At 46.9% G+C, this 17,611-nt stretch overlaps 1 protein-coding gene across 2 annotated transcripts in view; it reads left to right on the plus strand.

The window, feature by feature from the left end:
• arid1ab (AT rich interactive domain 1Ab (SWI-like)) overlaps positions 1–16,395 on the plus strand; it is a 49,143-nt gene extending 32,748 nt beyond the window's left edge. For both annotated transcript variants that reach the window (XM_026350087.1, XM_026350086.1), the window contains exons 5-20: positions 4,394–4,634; positions 5,555–5,644; positions 5,974–6,141; positions 6,682–6,982; positions 7,605–7,744; positions 7,852–7,949; positions 8,037–8,246; positions 8,354–8,558; positions 10,390–10,522; positions 10,811–10,986; positions 11,078–11,207; positions 11,359–11,478; positions 11,655–11,751; positions 11,861–12,680; positions 12,766–12,896; positions 13,000–16,395. In XM_026350087.1, coding sequence (XP_026205872.1) covers positions 4,394–4,634; positions 5,555–5,644; positions 5,974–6,141; positions 6,682–6,982; positions 7,605–7,744; positions 7,852–7,949; positions 8,037–8,246; positions 8,354–8,558; positions 10,390–10,522; positions 10,811–10,986; positions 11,078–11,207; positions 11,359–11,478; positions 11,655–11,751; positions 11,861–12,680; positions 12,766–12,896; positions 13,000–14,898 — 4,959 coding nt within the window. In that variant the 3' untranslated portion in view covers positions 14,899–16,395. The remainder of the gene's footprint in view (positions 1–4,393; positions 4,635–5,554; positions 5,645–5,973; positions 6,142–6,681; positions 6,983–7,604; positions 7,745–7,851; positions 7,950–8,036; positions 8,247–8,353; positions 8,559–10,389; positions 10,523–10,810; positions 10,987–11,077; positions 11,208–11,358; positions 11,479–11,654; positions 11,752–11,860; positions 12,681–12,765; positions 12,897–12,999) is intronic.
• Positions 16,396–17,611: the final 1,216 nt, after the last annotated feature.

Here is a 17,611-nt window from a genome sequence, read left to right on the forward strand (position 1 = left end):
CGCGGCTTTGGTGCGTCTGTGCTTCCTGTAACAATGACGTGCTTTTTCTTTTGTAGTAGCTGACTGCACCGTGACCCTGCCAGGCACGCAGGGTGGCTGCCCAGAGAGACAGAGAGAGGGGTGGCAATCGGGGAGGGAGGGGGGGGGGGGGCAGGGGTGCGGTGGGACTGTGTCTGCTCTAATGTGTCAACCACGTGGATCACAGTAACCATGGCAGCCCTGAAGATGCAGCCAGTTTTTTTTTCTCTCCTCTCCTCTATCTCAAACCCCCCCTTACTCTGTCTTCCACAGCAATCACCTCACCACAGAGAATGTGTGAGAGAAAAAGTCTCTCCCTTTTTTTCTTTCCTTGTATATTGTGTTTAGCATCTGGAAGCCTGAGAACCAGGAAGCCTGCCAGCCAGGCTGTTGGTGAAACCCCCGAGGGCTGAGAATGACAGAGATGAGTGGGTCAGGGAGAGTGTGTGACTGAGGGATGAACCCTGCCCCCCACCCTCCACATCCACCCACCCAACTCCTACCACCCTTCCTCCCCCTCCTTACCACCAACAGATCTAGTTACACTACTGGCCCGGGTCACACATTCCAGATATGTTTCATTATCTCAGGGCTGCTACTCTACCTTTCTTCTCCCACTTTCTGTTTCTCATAACCTTAAAAAAACGGCTGGCTTGGCAGACTAATGGCTCTGGTCGGGCTTGATTGATTCAGTGAAGTAATCTGCAAATGGAATACATTAGGACGGCGGAGAGGAGAGCAGAGCAGATGACTCAGACAGCACAGGCACACTCAGAAGAGCAGTGGAGAATATGGGAATTGTGGTAATAGTAAAGAGTGGCATTTTCCACATTCATGAACAATAATTGCACTGGGAGAAATTGTATGGAATTATTTTAGTGTTTTGTTGACACATCCTTTGACGCGTAACTCTTTGTCTTTTTGCCTCTCTTCAAGCCTCAAACACGAAGACTGTTGTGCAGTTCTCAGCTCTGAAGTTCCATGTTAGGCAGAGCTGGGAACAACACAAAATGGCTGCCACAGAGAGAAGCTTTCCACAGAAAGAACCACAGCTCTCTCTCCTTCTCTCCGCAGCACAGCTTCCCCCCTCCATTCCCTTCATGTCTGACAAACAAATAGTATAATTTTTATTTTTTTGTGTACCATCATGCAATCAGTTGTCATATTTGTCATAGTTAACCCTGCTGTAACCTACACACACACACACACACACACACACAAACACACACACCAACTCCGTTCCACCATTTATCAACTCCTCCTTGAGCCTGATCCACGTCCTCTTCATCATTTGCCTTCTAATAATGAGCGACTTGCATAGCAGAGCCTCCTCAGCAGCATCAGTATCAAAACCCCTCCTCCCTTCCTCTCCCTCGCCCCCCCTCACTCTCTCCTCGCTTCTCCTCTACTCTTGCTGTCCGGCATGTGCAGTCAGCAGAACAGGCTGGTGCTGTGCAGTATTGAGCTGGGAAAAATCAATGACTGCAGAGTGGGAGTAGGTAGGGGCCTGTGTGTTTGTGTGTCTGTGTGTGTGTTTACAATGCTTCTCTCTATCCAGGCTGAGCAATCAGAGCTGTCAGATATTTACAGAATGTTAAAGAGCTCGCCCTCTACACTCCAATATTGTAGCATGTATAAGTGAATGTTTACAGTTGTCTTTGAAGCCTCTGATTTAGTTTTCTCATGCATTAGTGCTAATAATCCTTCTGTTAGGATTTAGGCATAAGAAACTGCATCCAAGAATATAACTGACACTGGAAATTGCCAGTGGCAGCAGAGTTTCATTGTCAAAACCATAGTTTATTGATACCTTGGAGGAGCATCATTTGTCTACATACCTTTTTTCCTTTCAACATAAATACATTCCTTTTCCTGCTCAATAAATAGACATACCTAAAGGTAATTTAGCCTAGTGCAACAATACTACCGTCATAAAGGGGTGAAGGTCTAAGAGTGGTGTTGATTCTGTGTCATGGTTATTACCTTGCCTAATACAGACAGTATTTAGTTTACCCTATTTACAGAAAGTTTTCAATTTGCTTCCCACTGTTTGCACACTTTAATTTTTAAATGGCTAAAACTGATGTGTTCCCCCATCCGTTGGCCACATAATGACAACATGAAGAAGAAGTCTATTAAAATACAATTTAATTGTTTATATGATTGGTCTTTGTTTCTGGGAGGTAGTCCACCTCCACTACAATCCAATCTGGAAATTTAGAGTTTCTTCCTGTATATGCTGAGGGTATACCAGTTATAAAACTGATACCGAAACTGCAACATAAGTGTTAACAGTCTTGTGTGCGGTCTCATCTCTCCACAAATTAATAGCAGCTCCCTGACACCCACAAAAACAGTACAATATCCTAGAAATCTGAGATGTCTTGTCCCTGTTGGCTGTATGTTACTCACGGGTGCTAGTCTGCTATGCTGCATTTATTGACAGTACAGAGAGTAGGTCATTCATATTTTGAAAGTGCCCAACTTCCCAAAAAATTGGAATTGATTTGTGATTTAAACATAAATCAAGACAATACATTTACTCACCATTTGCATGAGGAAAACACCAGTCATCTAAAAAAAAACACGACTGATTGATGTTGATTGAAACTGAAACAGACCACTGGGTCACCTCAAAGAGCAAATATTCAGTGAGGTTTATTGGCACATGAAAGTTGACCATAGTGCCAGAAATACATTGTGGTTTAATCCTCAGCACAAGTCAACTCTGCATAATGTAACAGGGGCAAGAATATTATTACTTCTCTCATTCTCTTAAGTTTTTTCATTTCTGCTAGATTTTTACTTAGCTGATCCTTATTCTGCTTAAACGCCCCCAAGAGTCCCTGGAGTTTGCTACTTTAAAAGGCTTGTGTTTTATTTATCATGCTCCTGCCTTGTTGGTGCCTTTTTTCTGTCTCTTGACTTCCACAGTGACCTCCTGTTAAGATGCGACTCTAGGGCGTAACTCGAGGAACTGACCCCTGACCTTTTTGCCTTGTGGTTTGGTTCAATAGGGGCTTGTGTTAGAGTTTTTTGGAAAGCCATGATAGTGGCGGCTGCCGAGGTCGTCATCACAGGGGACAGCCCAGAGCCTTCAGACTGGGCACTGTGTCAGATGACCTGTCTTGTGATGTCTGAGTCGAGGTAGGGTGGTGCTGGTTGGGAAGAGGGGGGTGGCATGTAGGTCAGCTGACAATGCTGGCTGCTGGAAAAAGGATTCCGCTATGGTTGTTTAAGCAAAGAATGTCTTGCTGTTTGAGCTCTGCTCCAGAACATTAAGATCTTACCACAGTGTTTTTCACACAGTGTGCCCCTGCCTTGTTCTGACCTGTTTTCGCATTTGTGAACATTAATTGGGTGTCAGCCAATGAAATACTATAGAATGTGATATTCATACATAAAGCCCCCCTGCTGTCTTTTTGCATGGTTTCATAGCAGCCACCTCTCCTGTGCACGGCAGAGCGGCCTGGTTATGTGCCGTAACCGAAGTGAGAGAAACAGAGCTAGAGATGGAGGCAGGGCAGAGGGAAAAGGGTGGAGGTGTGGGGGGTGGGAATTCTGAATCAGCGTTCTCCTCCTGTCACTCCCTCTGGGGTTCCTCCATCAGGTCACATCCCAAAAATAGCAACGGGCGCCGTTTCAAGTGCAAAACCGCCGGCTTCGGGGCTGCAGCCAGCCTGCGAGTGTGAGATTTCTATGGGAATAGTTGGCCACTTTCCAGTGAGTGCTTTTTTTCCCCTCACCCTCCCTCCCATTTTCCCCCCTCCTCCGATGTGACTGGCAGATGACTTTGCATTTAAGCACATGGGCTCCACGTGAGTGGCCAGTGTGTAAACATTCACCTTCCCACAAACATAATCATCACCGGCTGCCTTCCTATCTTCCTGCCTGCCTGGTTGTCTTTGTGTCACAGCCAGCGAGGCTCAATAACAACACCACATGGCACCAGAGCCTGTGCCCAGCACCAATTATTTCAACTGCCTCCCAAGATGACTTGCTTCAAATATTTTCCCCCCTCCTTTCTCTTTGCAAGCCACACAAACCAAGTTCTCCTTGCCAAGATGGATCATTATCAGCATTATGGGAGCAATGTGGAGTATTTTTAAAAGACGGAAAAAATAAGTGATTGTACCTCAACGTGTGTTTGCACTATAATAGGGCTGGCAGTCTTGTACTGTGTGAGAGAATAACAGACACACCCTGGTGAAGGCAAAGACTGCTGCCATGCATCAGTGACTCCACTTGACTTCGATATACCTACAAAATAAAATGCTTTTACTCTCCTCCACGTAGAGGAAACAGTCTGAGCTGACATCATTTTCCTATAAAAAAAAAAAAAAAAATTAACCCTGTGGTGATCCTTCTATTCCAGGATCTGTCCGGCTCCATCGACGACCTGCCCACCGGTACAGAGGGGGCTCTAAGCCCTGGTGTCAGCACCTCAGGGGTGTCCAGCAGTCAGGGCGAGCAGAGCAACCCCGCCCAATCGCCCTTTTCGCCACACACTTCACCCCATCTACCAGGCATACGCGGGCCCTCGCCATCACCTGTGGGTTCTCCTGCAAGTGTCACCCCCTCCCGCACTGGCCCATTGTCGCCTGCTGCTGTGCCAGGTAAAGACAGAATACACAATTTTATGGTGCATATCTAAAAATTATATTACTGTTTAATTTTTATTTTCTTTATTTCAAATCGCCTCAAATTACTTACTTTAATTGCTTTGCTAACTTTAAGTTAATGGTAAAATGATTCTCGGCTTACATGGGGAACAACATTCAAACAACATGTCTTACTAAGGTTCACTGTAATAAGCAAAGAGGAAACTGTACGGCAAAGGAAAATACGAAACATGGTTTAAAAGCATGGCTATGCATTACTAGCACATGCAAAATAATGGCATGAGATTTTGCTGACAAAGAACAGAAGAAAATGTTTAGAACATAATCCAAACAAGTCACAGTAGTAATTTTGACGCAGCTGACAGGCTGCCAAATGTAAAAAAAAAAAAAAAAAAAAAAAAAGCCTGCTAAAAATACCTAACCAGCCAAAATAATTTAAATACATTTTTCATACAGGTGTCACCTTCAGCATATAGAGTTGGAAGCTGTGTGAAACACCCAGTAAACAAACAGGAGACAGATTTAGAGTTTTAATTCAGAACTTGCACGCTGACAAATACAGCGGCTCATATTTGTAATTCATGAAGCAACTTGCCAGATGGGAACATTAAATTTCTCCTACTGTGATGCTGGCAAAACCGTCCAGGTGGCACAGAAACACAAGTTACAGAGCTGCCAGAAGCATCTTACAAAGAACAATGTCACAAGTAGCTGAAAGGACGCTGTCATAGTTTTTATCTCTGTGTGTGTGTGTGTGTGTGTGTGTGTGTGTGTGAGAGAGTGATCATGGTGAAGGTCATCATTTCAAAGTTTAAGGACAAGCAAAGACTCTGACAATGAGATTTCCAGAGTTCACAAGGTCATTATAAAGCATTTTCAACTTCCTAAGCTGTAGTTTTGTTGCCGCTGTACAGGTAATCAGATGCCTCCCCGGCCGCCCAGCGTCCAGTCAGACAGCATCATGCACTCTTCCGTGAACCAGTCAGCCATGGGCCAGGACAGGGGTGAGTGTGGACTCTTGCTTCAAGAGGTTAAAGTTTCGTTGGCCTGCAGTTCAAGATGTGCCACAATCTCAGCAGCTTTTAGATGTGATTGTTTGCATTTCTATGCATCCCTGTACTGTAAACACTCCCCACACTAGATCTTCAAATAAGAATGTGAATGTAAGAAAGTCAAGTAAGCAGACAGAGATGCCGTACTGCTGTGTTTGTGAGCCAGGTTCTTCATATGTTCAGTTTATACTCGGTGTGAAAGCAGATGCAGAGTTGTTGTTGTTTTTTGTTTTGTTTTTTTTAATCAAGTATGCATCTGGTGCGTTTCCCTCCATCTCCAGTGTACATGCGTAACCCTCAGATGCCTCCATACGGGTCTCCTGGGCAACCTGGCTCTGCCTTATCTCCACGCCAGTCTTCAGGAGGCCAAATGCATGGGATGGGCCACTATCCCCAGAACAACTCCATGGGAAACTACGGGCCTCAGGGTGGCCAGTATGGGCCGCAAGGTGAGGCCTCAAGGCAGAATCATATGTGGTGTTGCTTTAAAAGTCTTTTTTTTTTTTTTTTTTTTAGAGGTGAGAGGAGGGGAAAGTTTGAGCAATGCTCAATGCTCTTTCATATCACACACTTTTTTTTTTTTTCCTCAAATCCTAAAAATATTATGAATGAGTTTACAATTGTCGTCTTGCGACCATCACAGCTCCGTACATAGCCCAGATTTTTTTTAAAAAGGCTTTGAAGTTTCCTTTTACTTCATATATTTATGAAATTATATCACTTCACTTTGAAGTCTCAGATGGTTTCTGTGGGCTTTGAAGAAGTTCTGGTATGAGTCATAGCAGTGAACAGCGAGTGTCAGATAACGCTTGCTTCATCAGGCTTGGTTGTCAGAACAGGCAGCACAGAGGTAAATTTAGAGCTGGACTTTAAAAAAGTCTTTATCTTATCAGGGAGAAAAGAGGAGAACTTCTGAAATTTCCGTTGTAGATTGAAACCAAGTTTAAAACACAGTCTGAACTCTGAACCTACGTCCACCTGTGTTCTAGGTTACCCCAGACAGCCGGGCTACACAGCGATGCCCAATGCCAACTATCCTAGTGGTCCTGGCATGGGAGGCTCTATGAACCCCATGCCTGGTCAGGGCAGCGGAGCTCCTTTCGGAAACATGCCGCCTGGAAGGATAGGACAAGGGCAGATGGGCACTCGGCCCTATGGCCCTGGAATGGGCTCCAACATGGGTGCCATGCCTCCTCAGGTGGCGTCTGGAATGTGTCCCCCTCCAGGCATGAACAGGAAGGATGGCGGTCCTTCCATGCACCATGGCCCTACAAACTCCATACACAACAGGTGAGTACTCACAGTTACAGCCTGTATCAGAGTCTCAATGAGACATAAGGGAGCACTTGACTGTTGAGGGTCAGTACGGCTCATTGTGTTAAGACTCTTGAGCCTGGAGAGTTTTTTGTTTGTTTTTCTATGTGAAATTGTGTGTGTGTGTGTGTGTGTGTGTGTGTGTGTGTGTGTGTGTGTGTGTGTGTGTGTGTGTCCGTCCTTGCTTTTATTCGCCGGTGATGTGACCATGAAAAATGCTTGGTTGTTCCCACATGTCTGTTGTGTGTTTTGGTGCCCGAGTGCGCTGCAGAGTAGATGGCAGTAGACCAAACACTTATCGATGAGAGAAAAGAAAAATGGAGAGAATGAGAGAGAGCAGGAGATGGCCTATGAGATGAGTGAATCACATCCTTCCACAGTGAGGACGCCAGCCCAGCCTACAGAGAGAGACACTTGTGGGCTTGGCAATTCCTAGACTCACATGACGTAAATAGATGTTTCCTACAGACACAAGACAAGGAAAAACACATAGATTTGTCACTGCATCAAACAGAAAGGAATGAAAAAGAATAAGTGAAATGCCTAGTTTGTTTAAGTTATCCCAGTGCTCTTTGTAAGCAAGAATTCTCTTTTCCAGGCCACCTGGCTACCCTAACATGTCCCAGGGCATGATGGGAGCAGGCTCTCCATACGGCACTGGCAGCATGCACGGTATGATGAATCAGGCAGGGCCAGGGCCATACCCAATGGGGACAAACATGTCCAACAACACCCCTGGTGAGTAAGATACACTGGTGGTTGTACCACTGCTGAGGGCTGGGAATCTTAATAGACTTGTAATCTTTGATTTTTATACCCTTGTCGTATTACCTGTCAACATTTAGGAATGGCTCCCAGTACAGAGTTTGGCATGGACAAAATGAACCCAGCCCAGAAGATGAACAACAAAGTGGATGGGACTCCCAAGCCTGAATCCAAAAAGGTATAAGTTTCAAGTCCACATGACAAAATGAATGTTCAGTAGAACTTTTTCTTTACATGTCTTGAATTTCTTCTGTCTGTCCTTTAGAAGTCAAGCTCTTCCACCATCACCAATGAGAAGATTACTCGTCTATACGAGCTTGGACCAGAACCAGAGAGGAAGATGTGGGTGGACCGATACTTGGCATTTGCAGAGGAGAAGGCCATGGGCATGAACAACCTGCCCGCTGTGGGTCGCAAGCCTCTTGATCTCTTCAGACTCTACGTGTCTGTCAAGGAGATCGGTGGTCTCACCCAGGTACGAGTGGACTGAATGTGACGTGAATAACAGATTTGTAATTGTTGCGAGGCAGCTGTTGCGCTTTCTGCTTCCTGAGCCGCCTCCTTCCTCTTATCGCCCACCAGGTGAACAAGAACAAGAAGTGGAGGGAGCTGGCCACCAGCCTGAACGTGGGCACATCGAGCAGCGCGGCCAGTTCACTCAAGAAACAGTACATCCAGTGTTTGTACGCCTTCGAGTGCAAGATCGAGCGCGGCGAGGACCCGCCTCCAGACTTCTTCAACACGGACACCAAAAAGAACCAGGCAAAGATCCAACCTCCTAGTCCAGGTGAGTGAAAGGCCTCCTTCACCATTTATTTCATCATTTCAGTTAAACGGCACTCACATAAAATATATAATTTTTCCTTTGACTGCAGCATGGCTTCCATACAATTCATCGCGTCCTCTTAGCTTTATTTTATCACGGCGTATGACTATAAACTAGTGTATTTTATTGCATCTTATTAATTCCAATGTTAAAAGCCATTCACAGTCCATCGTTTGTCTTGTTCTGTATGTGGCCGCCATGCTCCATAAATCACTGCTGTTTCTTCATATAATGGAGGAGTTGTAAATGACGGCAGTGTAGCTGTAAGTCACCAAAGTACACTGCATCCTCTGGACAGTTCCACGAGCACATCTGTCAGGGGAATACTCCTTGGCATTTGCACAAGACATGACGAAAGACTTGTCCTTTCAAACTCCCCAACATTGGTTTTTGTGCAAATACGGACACAACCAGCATGCCAAATCTTTCAATGAACTCTGAATGTTGGGTAAAAGTCAGCGTGCAAACTGGCAGTCGTTCATACTACAGGGTGGAAGGGAGGGGGAGTGAGGGGTGTCTCTGGACCACGTTGTTACCTGAATGCTGTTTGTTTTGAGGGACTCCTGTTGCGGCTGCCAGGAGCAGCCCCACCAGGAGCAACCATGTGCTGCTCCCGCTCTGGCCGAGACCCAGGCTGTCAGACATGGGGCACTGAGTCAGCGCCGGGGTGTTGTTACAGGAGACATCAGGGTGCTTGTCGGCTGGCATCAGCCCTCTAGTTAGTACGAAGGAAGAGCTGGGAAAAGGGAGGGGGGTTGGGTGGTGGCATGGGGCAGGAGGTGATTTTATGATACAGATGCCCCGTCAGCGGTGTGTCCTCGCTGTCTTATGTCTGGCCCTGGGCTACAGAGGCAAGGCACCACTCCTTGGAGATTAGCACTGAGCCAAAAATGATGAATGGGGGAAGGGGTGTGTGTGAGTGTGTGAGAGCGAAAGTCACATAATTCTCTGAGTCTCTGTTTCTACCATGCAATTTTTTTTTTTCACTAGACACCCCCCCCCCCTTTCTCCCTTCATCTTTAGCAGAGGGAAATCCCTGCCCAGAGGGAGAAGGGGGAGGGAGGGTGAGCCAGTTAATGTCTGCCTGTGTATGTGTGAGAGCTACAGAGGCGAGAGGTTGATGTGAGAAAATGTGAATAAATGTGACCTGACAGTGACCCGTGTGTGTGTGTGTGTGTGTGTGTCTTTAATGAATGGGAACCTGTGAGTCATCAGACTGGCGTGCTAATAGTGAGAAGTCTAGAGCTGAAGTTAAGGATGAGTGCTACTACCTTACACACAAACACAACATAAACTATCACTCACTTTCATCCACAACTCACTGTCTCTTCAGGCCAGGCAGTAATCTGTCAGAGTCAGGGTTTAGATCATTGTTTCCTGGTGACTCTGAGAGCCCAGCGGTGGTTGACAAGATTGGGGGAAGGTTGAGGGGGTGATGGGAATTGAGGGTAGAGGGGTGGTGGCATGTTGTGATGAGCTTGGAGGATTCAGCATTTTTGCTGGCTGTGCACTCGAAAACCAGTGAGATCGACACAAACTGTGTCCTTCTGTGCGGTGCTCAGGAATTCCTTAATGGGATTTATGACTGCCAAAAGCAGCGTGTCTTCCTGAAAGCCCCCAGCAGTGCTCAGTCTATCTACAAGACCATCCCGCCTCACTATATCAACCATCAACTGTCCCTTTCATTCCTAGAGGGAATAAAGGAGGTGGGGGATATTTCCTCTGGATCTTTGAATTTTACAAACCGTAGTACTTGATAGTTGTTTCCCCTGTGCATATCGCTGTCTTGCAGCTGGTTCTGGCTCCCTGCAAGGACCCCAGACTCCTCAGTCCACGAGCAGTTCAATGGCAGAGGGGGGAGACCTGAAGCCCCCCACCCCAGCATCCACCCCACACACACAGATGCCTCCAATGCCTGGCGTCAGGTATGAGTCAGAAGCCATAGCGTTTCTTTTTAATGTTAACAATTTCACGAGTCATCACAATAAAGTGAAACTGATCCAATTGACAAAATTGAATCATCATCATTGGCAGAGCTGATATTCAACATGTGATATTTCATTTATTGGGCGCCAAGGCATGGCTAGATGATGAAAGACACCAGAACCCTCAAATTAAACAAACTTTGCGGGACTTTTAAATTTATTTAAAATGAAAAAAAATTTGTGCAAACTGTGTAGTATTTTACAAACCTGCCTCCTGCCCTCCCGTAGGAGTAGTGTGAATCTGCAGGACCCTTTTGCTGACGGTGGAGATCCAGCATTTTCCAGAAGGAATGCCATGACTCCCAACTCTCAGGGCTATCAGCCTGGGATGGGTGGCCCAGAGATGATGGGTCGGATGGGTCCCTACGAGTCTACCAAGGACCCATTCGGTGGCATGAGGAAAGGTGAGCGCCAGCTGAACCGTCAAATGAGATGCGGTGGGAGTTCTGTTAAATCTGGAGATAACTGTATGATTTGTTTCTTTATTTATTTAAGCTGGAGAGCAGTTCATGCCACCAGGCCCCAACAGTGGGATGGGAGAACAGTACAACAGAGGCCCACCAGGCCCTATGGGCAACATGCAGATGGGCCAGAGACAACAGTACCCTTATGGATTTGACCGAAGGTAAATTACTCTCCAAGTGTTCTGCTTGATTTTACAATTGTGTTTTTCTCTATATGCACACAAAAGATGGAGGCCTTTCTCTGTCCTCCTAATATTCAGTTAATTCAATTCAGTCAAATTAAATGATGAATGGTGTTTGTTGGGTTTACAGACAGGAGCCAGCCATGGGCCCTGATGGCAGCATGGGACCAGGAGCTCCCCAGCCCAACATGATGCCTTCTGGAGCTGACGCAGGGATGTATTCCCCCAGCCGCCCTCCACCACAGCAACGGTCGGTACCATTCAGTGCAAAGATAGACTGATTAGACAGATAAATATCTTAAGGTGATCTGTGTGATCATGTTGAAAGACTAGATACCAGGATTGTCAGTGTGGCAGTTTTACACTAAAACTGTGCACTTACAAGAAGAAATGGTCATGGTGTGAACTTTTTGTTATTGTTCTCAGGCATGATTCCTATACAAATCAGTACCCTGGCCAAGGAGCTCCCCCTGGTGGCCCTTACCCAAACCAACAACCGGGAATGTATCCACAGCAGCAACCGGTAGGAACATTTTACTCTCTGTTGAACAAATACAGGGCTTAATTCTTCTTGAAATTATTGTACACCTTCTCAGTTATTTGGTGTAATGCTGAATGTTTTCTGCTGACAGAACTACAAGCGCCCTGTAGAAGGAGGCTATGGCCCTCCTGCTAAGCGCCATGAGGGAGAAATGTACAGTGTCCCTTACAGTGGTCAGCAGCAGCCAGGACCACAGCCCTCGGGGCCCCAGGGCCAACAGGACATGTATAACCAGTATAATGCGTATCCAGCAGGGGATCGCAGGCCACCAGGCCCACAGAACCAATTCCCTTTCCCCTTTGGCCGGGACAGAGGACCATCGTCTGCGGGCCCCAACTCCCAGTCTCCAATGCCTCCCCAGATGATAGCAAGCTCGATGCCTTCCGGTCCTGATGGCCCCCAGGGCCCTATGTGGCAAAGCCGCAATGAGATGGGTTACCCTAACTATCCGAACCGACAGGGACCTCCTGTACCCGGTCAGGGCCCAGGCTACCATGGTATCAACCGCTCAGAGGAGATGATGCCATCAGACCAACGGATGAACCACGAGGGCCAGTGGCCTGGCCATGTCAGTCAGCGCCAGCCACCATTTGGACCTGGTGGTTCTGGACCTCCCATGACGAGACCCCTGCCATCCACTTACCAGACTTCCCAGAACCACATTCCTCAGGTGTCGAGCCCAGCACCCATTTCTCGGCAACTGGAAAGCAGGACGTCACCCAGCAAGTCCCCCTACATACATCCGGGCATTAAGGTGCAGAAAGCCGGACCTCCAGTACCAGCATCCCACATTGGCCCGACTCCTGTGCAGCAACCTATGATCAGGCGAGATGTGGCCTTCCCTCCAGGCTCTGTTGAAGCCTCTCAACCCCACCTTAAGCCTCGCAGGCGGCTTACCATGAAAGACATTGGTATGCAACTTTATTTCATCGATCGTATAATATACCTGATCATCATCAAGTTAGCTCACATTGATTGTGTATTTGTCTTTCACAGGCACTCCTGAGGCTTGGAGAGTGATGATGTCACTAAAGTCAGGCCTACTAGCTGAAAGCACCTGGGCTTTGGACACCATTAACATTTTGCTGTATGATGACAACAGCATTTCTACTTTCAACTTGTGCCAGGCAAGTTCCATATGTGTTAAATTTACACAACACAAAAAACTCACTTGTCTTGTCACCCTGTGAGAGTATAGGTTTTTACCGACCATCTTCTCTGGTTTTACAGTTGCCTGGATTTCTAGAGCTAGTGGTGGAGTACTTCAGACGCTGCCTCATAGAAATCTTTGGCATCTTAAAGGAGTACGAAGTGGGAGACCCAGGCCAGCGCACCCTCATAGACCCAAATGCTGCTGAGGACTCCGATGATGAAATTCTAATGCCAGAGGGCGAGGATATGGATTCGGAGGAAGAGGAGGAGGATGAGGAGGTAGAGGAATCAAAGGCCAATCCCAACACCTCCCCAGTGGTTCAGGTGAAACAGGAAGACATGTCTTCAGAGGATGAAGAAGAGGAGAAGGAAAGGGAGTCTTCTATTAAGGAACCTTGTGCCTCTACCTCAGGGTCCTCTTTGGATCCCAACCTCCACTCAGAAAAGCCCAAGCAGGCTAGCAAGTTTGATAAACTCCCCATCAAGATAGTGCGGAAGAAGAACCCCTTCCTGGTGAACCACTTGTCCAAGCTTGGGCAGCGACAGAGCTTTGACAGTGGCCTGATACACTGGAGCATTGGTGGTGGTGACACTACTGAACACATCCAGACCCACTTTGAAAGCCGGATGGACCTGCTGAAGCAGCGGAAACGTGCAGCAACCACTGACAGCCGCAAGAAGGTCAAGGTGCCTGCGAGGGCAACAGAAAACTCTGAGAAATCGAAGTCCAACAGGGAAGACAAGCCTCATCAGCAGACGCCCCTGCTTTTGGAACCTCAGAAGTCTCATGCAGAGAAAACCTCTTCTCCTCTTCCAATTGGCGCGCCAGTCACTGCCACAATTGATGATGTACTTTCTGCCCGTCCAGGTTCAGTCACAGAGGAAGTAGTTTGGGGAGGTACAGATGAGCAGAAGGAAAACGGCAAGTACCTGTTCAGCATCAACCCCGACCTCCAGAGCCGCCGCAACGTTAAGATCCTGGAAGACGAGCCTCACAGCAAGGATGAAACGCCACTCTGCACTCTGTCGGACTGGCAGGACTCGTTAGCTCGACGCTGCATCTGTGTTTCCAACATAATTCGCAGCCTCTCCTTTGTCCCTGGGAACGACCAGGAGATGTCAAAACACCCGGGCCTCTTGCTGCTATTAGGCCGTCTGGTGCTGCTCCACCACAGGCACCCCGAACGCAAACAGGCGCCGGTCACCTACGAGAAGGAGGAAGAGGAAGATGAAGGCGTGAGCTGTGAGAGAGACGAGTGGTGGTGGGACTGTCTCGAAGTGTTAAGGGAAAACTGCTTAGTCACTCTGGCGAACATCTCAGGCCAGCTGGACCTTTCTATCTACTCAGAGAGTATATGCCTGCCACTGCTGGATGGCCTGCTCCACTGGGCTGTCTGTCCCTCAGCAGAGGCCCTTGACCCCTTCCCTTTGCTGGGGCCCCACGGCTCACTGTCCCCTCAGAGACTGGTTCTAGAGACCCTCAGCAAGCTCAGCATCCAGGACAACAACGTCGACCTCATTCTGGCAACACCACCGTTCAGCCGCTTGGAGAAGCTCTACGGCTCGCTGGTGCGTCTCGTCGGTGAGCGCAAGGTGGCCGTCTGCCGGGAAATGGCGGTCGTCCTGTTGGCAAACCTGGCCCAGGGTGACAGCCTGGCAGCGCGGGCCATAGCTGTGCAGAAAGGCAGCGTGGGTAATCTGCTGGGCTTCCTGGAGGACAGTCTAGCTGCCACGCAGTACCAGCAGAGCCAAAGTTCATTGCTACAAATGCAGGGTGCACCTCAGTTTGAGCCCACGAGTGTGGACATGATGCGACGGGCGGCCCGGGCTCTGCACGCCCTGGCTAAAGTAGAGGAAAACCACTCTGAGTTCACTTTGTACGAGTCACGGCTACTGGACATCTCAGTGTCCCCACTTATGAACTCTCTGGTGTCCCAAGTGATCTGTGACGTACTGTTTCTGATTGGCCAGTCATGACAGCCGTGGGGAGGTTTCAGCTCTGCCTCTTTCTGTTGACCCTTACCCCCCCCTTTTTTGTGTGCGTGCGTGTGTCTGTTGTGTGAGTGAAAGGAGCAAAACTGACTCCCCCCTTTTTTTTTCTTTTCTTTTTTTAATTTATGCAAAATCACCTCGGATTCCACTGTCTTTCTACCCCTGCTTCTCACTAAAGGAAGGAATATCATGAAGTAGTTGTGGATTTTAAAACGTCTGAAACGATACTGGCAAAGAAGAGCAGATTGGGACCCAAACACGGGACAGAGCATGCTGCCCTGCAGCAAGGACTTGTTTTTTTTTAATGAAAAGGAAAAAAACTCCAGAAAAAAAAAAGAAAAACTGTAACCAAAGTTGCTGTCTCGTTTACAGTGAGTTTGGGGGATACGTGTGCTCGCTCTCTCCCTATAGGGGTCGGCAGGGGGAGGAGGGCACGGACTAAACAATATTATGGTTCTTGTTTGGAGGCTACATAGACTCGCAGACTGTGGTGTGGTATAATTGCTGTAACTTTGGATGCTATATACTCAGCCCCACAGGAACCACATTATTGGCTGTGAACAGACATCTGTCATGGGAGGCCTGTGCAGTAGATTGTAGGACTTTTTTCTGTACTGTACACCTTAAAACTGTAAACATACTGTAATAATACTGTTTCACACTGAGATCCGCTGGCCTGGCAGCAAACTGTAGTTTTTAAAAACAGTTTTAGTTCATGTCGAGAGAGAAAAACGGCTTTCCCCCCAAAGTATGGTGAACCTACAACACCCCGACCTCTTCTCTTTGTCCCTTGATTGTATGACTTGACCCTTATATTAAAAAGTCACCTCTTTAGGACTGGTCCTCAACTCTAGATGCAGTCCAAGCTGCAGTGTATATATGATGTTGTACATTACACTTTCTCTCTCTTTTCTCTACTTCTGTTGCTCTTCACCCTTTTTAATCTTTGATCCGATTACAAGTTCGCCCTGCATCAAGTGCGCCATGTGATTACTTGACGCCCCCTGCCCCTGTCTCTCTCTCTCCCTCCCTCCCTCTCTCTCTCCCTCTTCATTACTTCGGCACCCACACCGCGCTCCTCGGCTGAGGGGGTTGGGAAGAGGGAGAAAAGGAGGGGGAGGGTGTTTAGCTGCTGTCCAACGCCACCCCCCAACAAACACAACTTCAAGTTTCAGTTTGTCTCTGGTCTGGGTGTAGAGAATATAACGGAGATAATGTTCCACTTTGAGCTCCTTCAGAAATGACAAACTAGACCTTGATGAAGAAACCATTTTAACTGTTTATTTTGTTTGTTTGTTTTTTTGTTTTTTTTTTCCAGTGATGCGGATTCTGCATATTTGTATTTCAGATGATGTAGCTAAAAACTTGATGTAAATTCCTCTTTTTTCCCCTTTTTTTTGGCTTAATGAATATCATTTATTCAGTATGAAATCTTTATACTATATGTTCCACGTGTTAAAAATAAATGTACATTAAATCTTCGTAAGACGTTTGCTGTGGATTTATTTATTATTCCCCCTCGTATGCGGCTTTGAAGCAGCAGTGAATAAAGTGCTGAATTTTTCATTTGCACTCGCACAGAGACAATTCGATACGTCTGAAGCGGAGTGCTGCGTGTTTTGCTGACGGTTTTGATATTTACACTTGCAAAGACACAGCGACACACACACAGCGATGTGCAGGATGCAGCTTATCAAATGCACGGCCATGTTCTCCATCCCTGCATTGATTGACATCTCACCCTGATGATGCATGGCTGTCCTTGTCCCTCAATCTCTTAGCTGATATTTACATATATATTTACATTAAAGGTAGGGATGTGAACATGCAGAGTGTGCTAGATACATAGAGATAAGCTCAGAGGGGGATTTTTTTCCATTGTCTTACTGTTTCATCTGATAGTTTGAAGACAAATCAAAACCTTGCTTATGGAAAACTAGGTTTAATTTGGATGGCAAAAAACTACTAGACGAGGAAACAAATGAAAAAAAAATCTTTCCCCAGTAGACGGCATAATAAAGTCCTGAAATATTTATTTCCACTCTAGTCTTCAATGGAGAGACAAAATAGCATTGACGCAAACAAAACACGGGCTAAATGTGGGAGTGTGTTTTCAAAGACTCCTGCCACCTCTTGATGTGGTTTTACCTAATTAAGCTTTATTTATTCAGGAAGTCTCACTGAGATCAAGATGTGTTTTGCGAGTGAGCGACACATGCAAAGAAACTAATCCAAAGTAAAGTCCTGGCTTCCTTTTCACAACACTGACTTTTATGGGGGGGGTTGGACTTGGTGAAACACAGATTTCCTGGAGTAAATCTGAGCGAACCACCTGTGGATAAGGTCAGGCCTGTTCCCTCAGCCACTAGCACAGCTGCAGCTCCAACATACATTTGCTCTGATTTCACTCACTGTGATATTTCGTTAGACCTTTCCTTCGTCCTTCTTCGTAGCTCTAGTTCCTTAGGTCCAATATGAGATAATGAGGGTGAAAGAAAGCTGAGGGAGCTGTAGAGGTCTTCAGCAGCCTCGGTTCATGTCCAGTATCTCTGCTCATATCGAGTTAAGAATTTGCATATAGAGCTGCACGTCAGCAAGGGAACCCCAAGAGTATCTGAGCATGTAGGACAGGAGGCTTCTCATGGTCCAGTTTAAAGTCCCTGCGTAACATCAGTCACTGCATGCTCTCTCCTTAGTC

The sequence above is a fragment of the Anabas testudineus genome, chromosome 11, assembly GCF_900324465.2.
Source record: "Anabas testudineus chromosome 11, fAnaTes1.2, whole genome shotgun sequence".
Classification (NCBI taxonomy): Eukaryota; Metazoa; Chordata; class Actinopteri; order Anabantiformes; family Anabantidae; genus Anabas; species Anabas testudineus.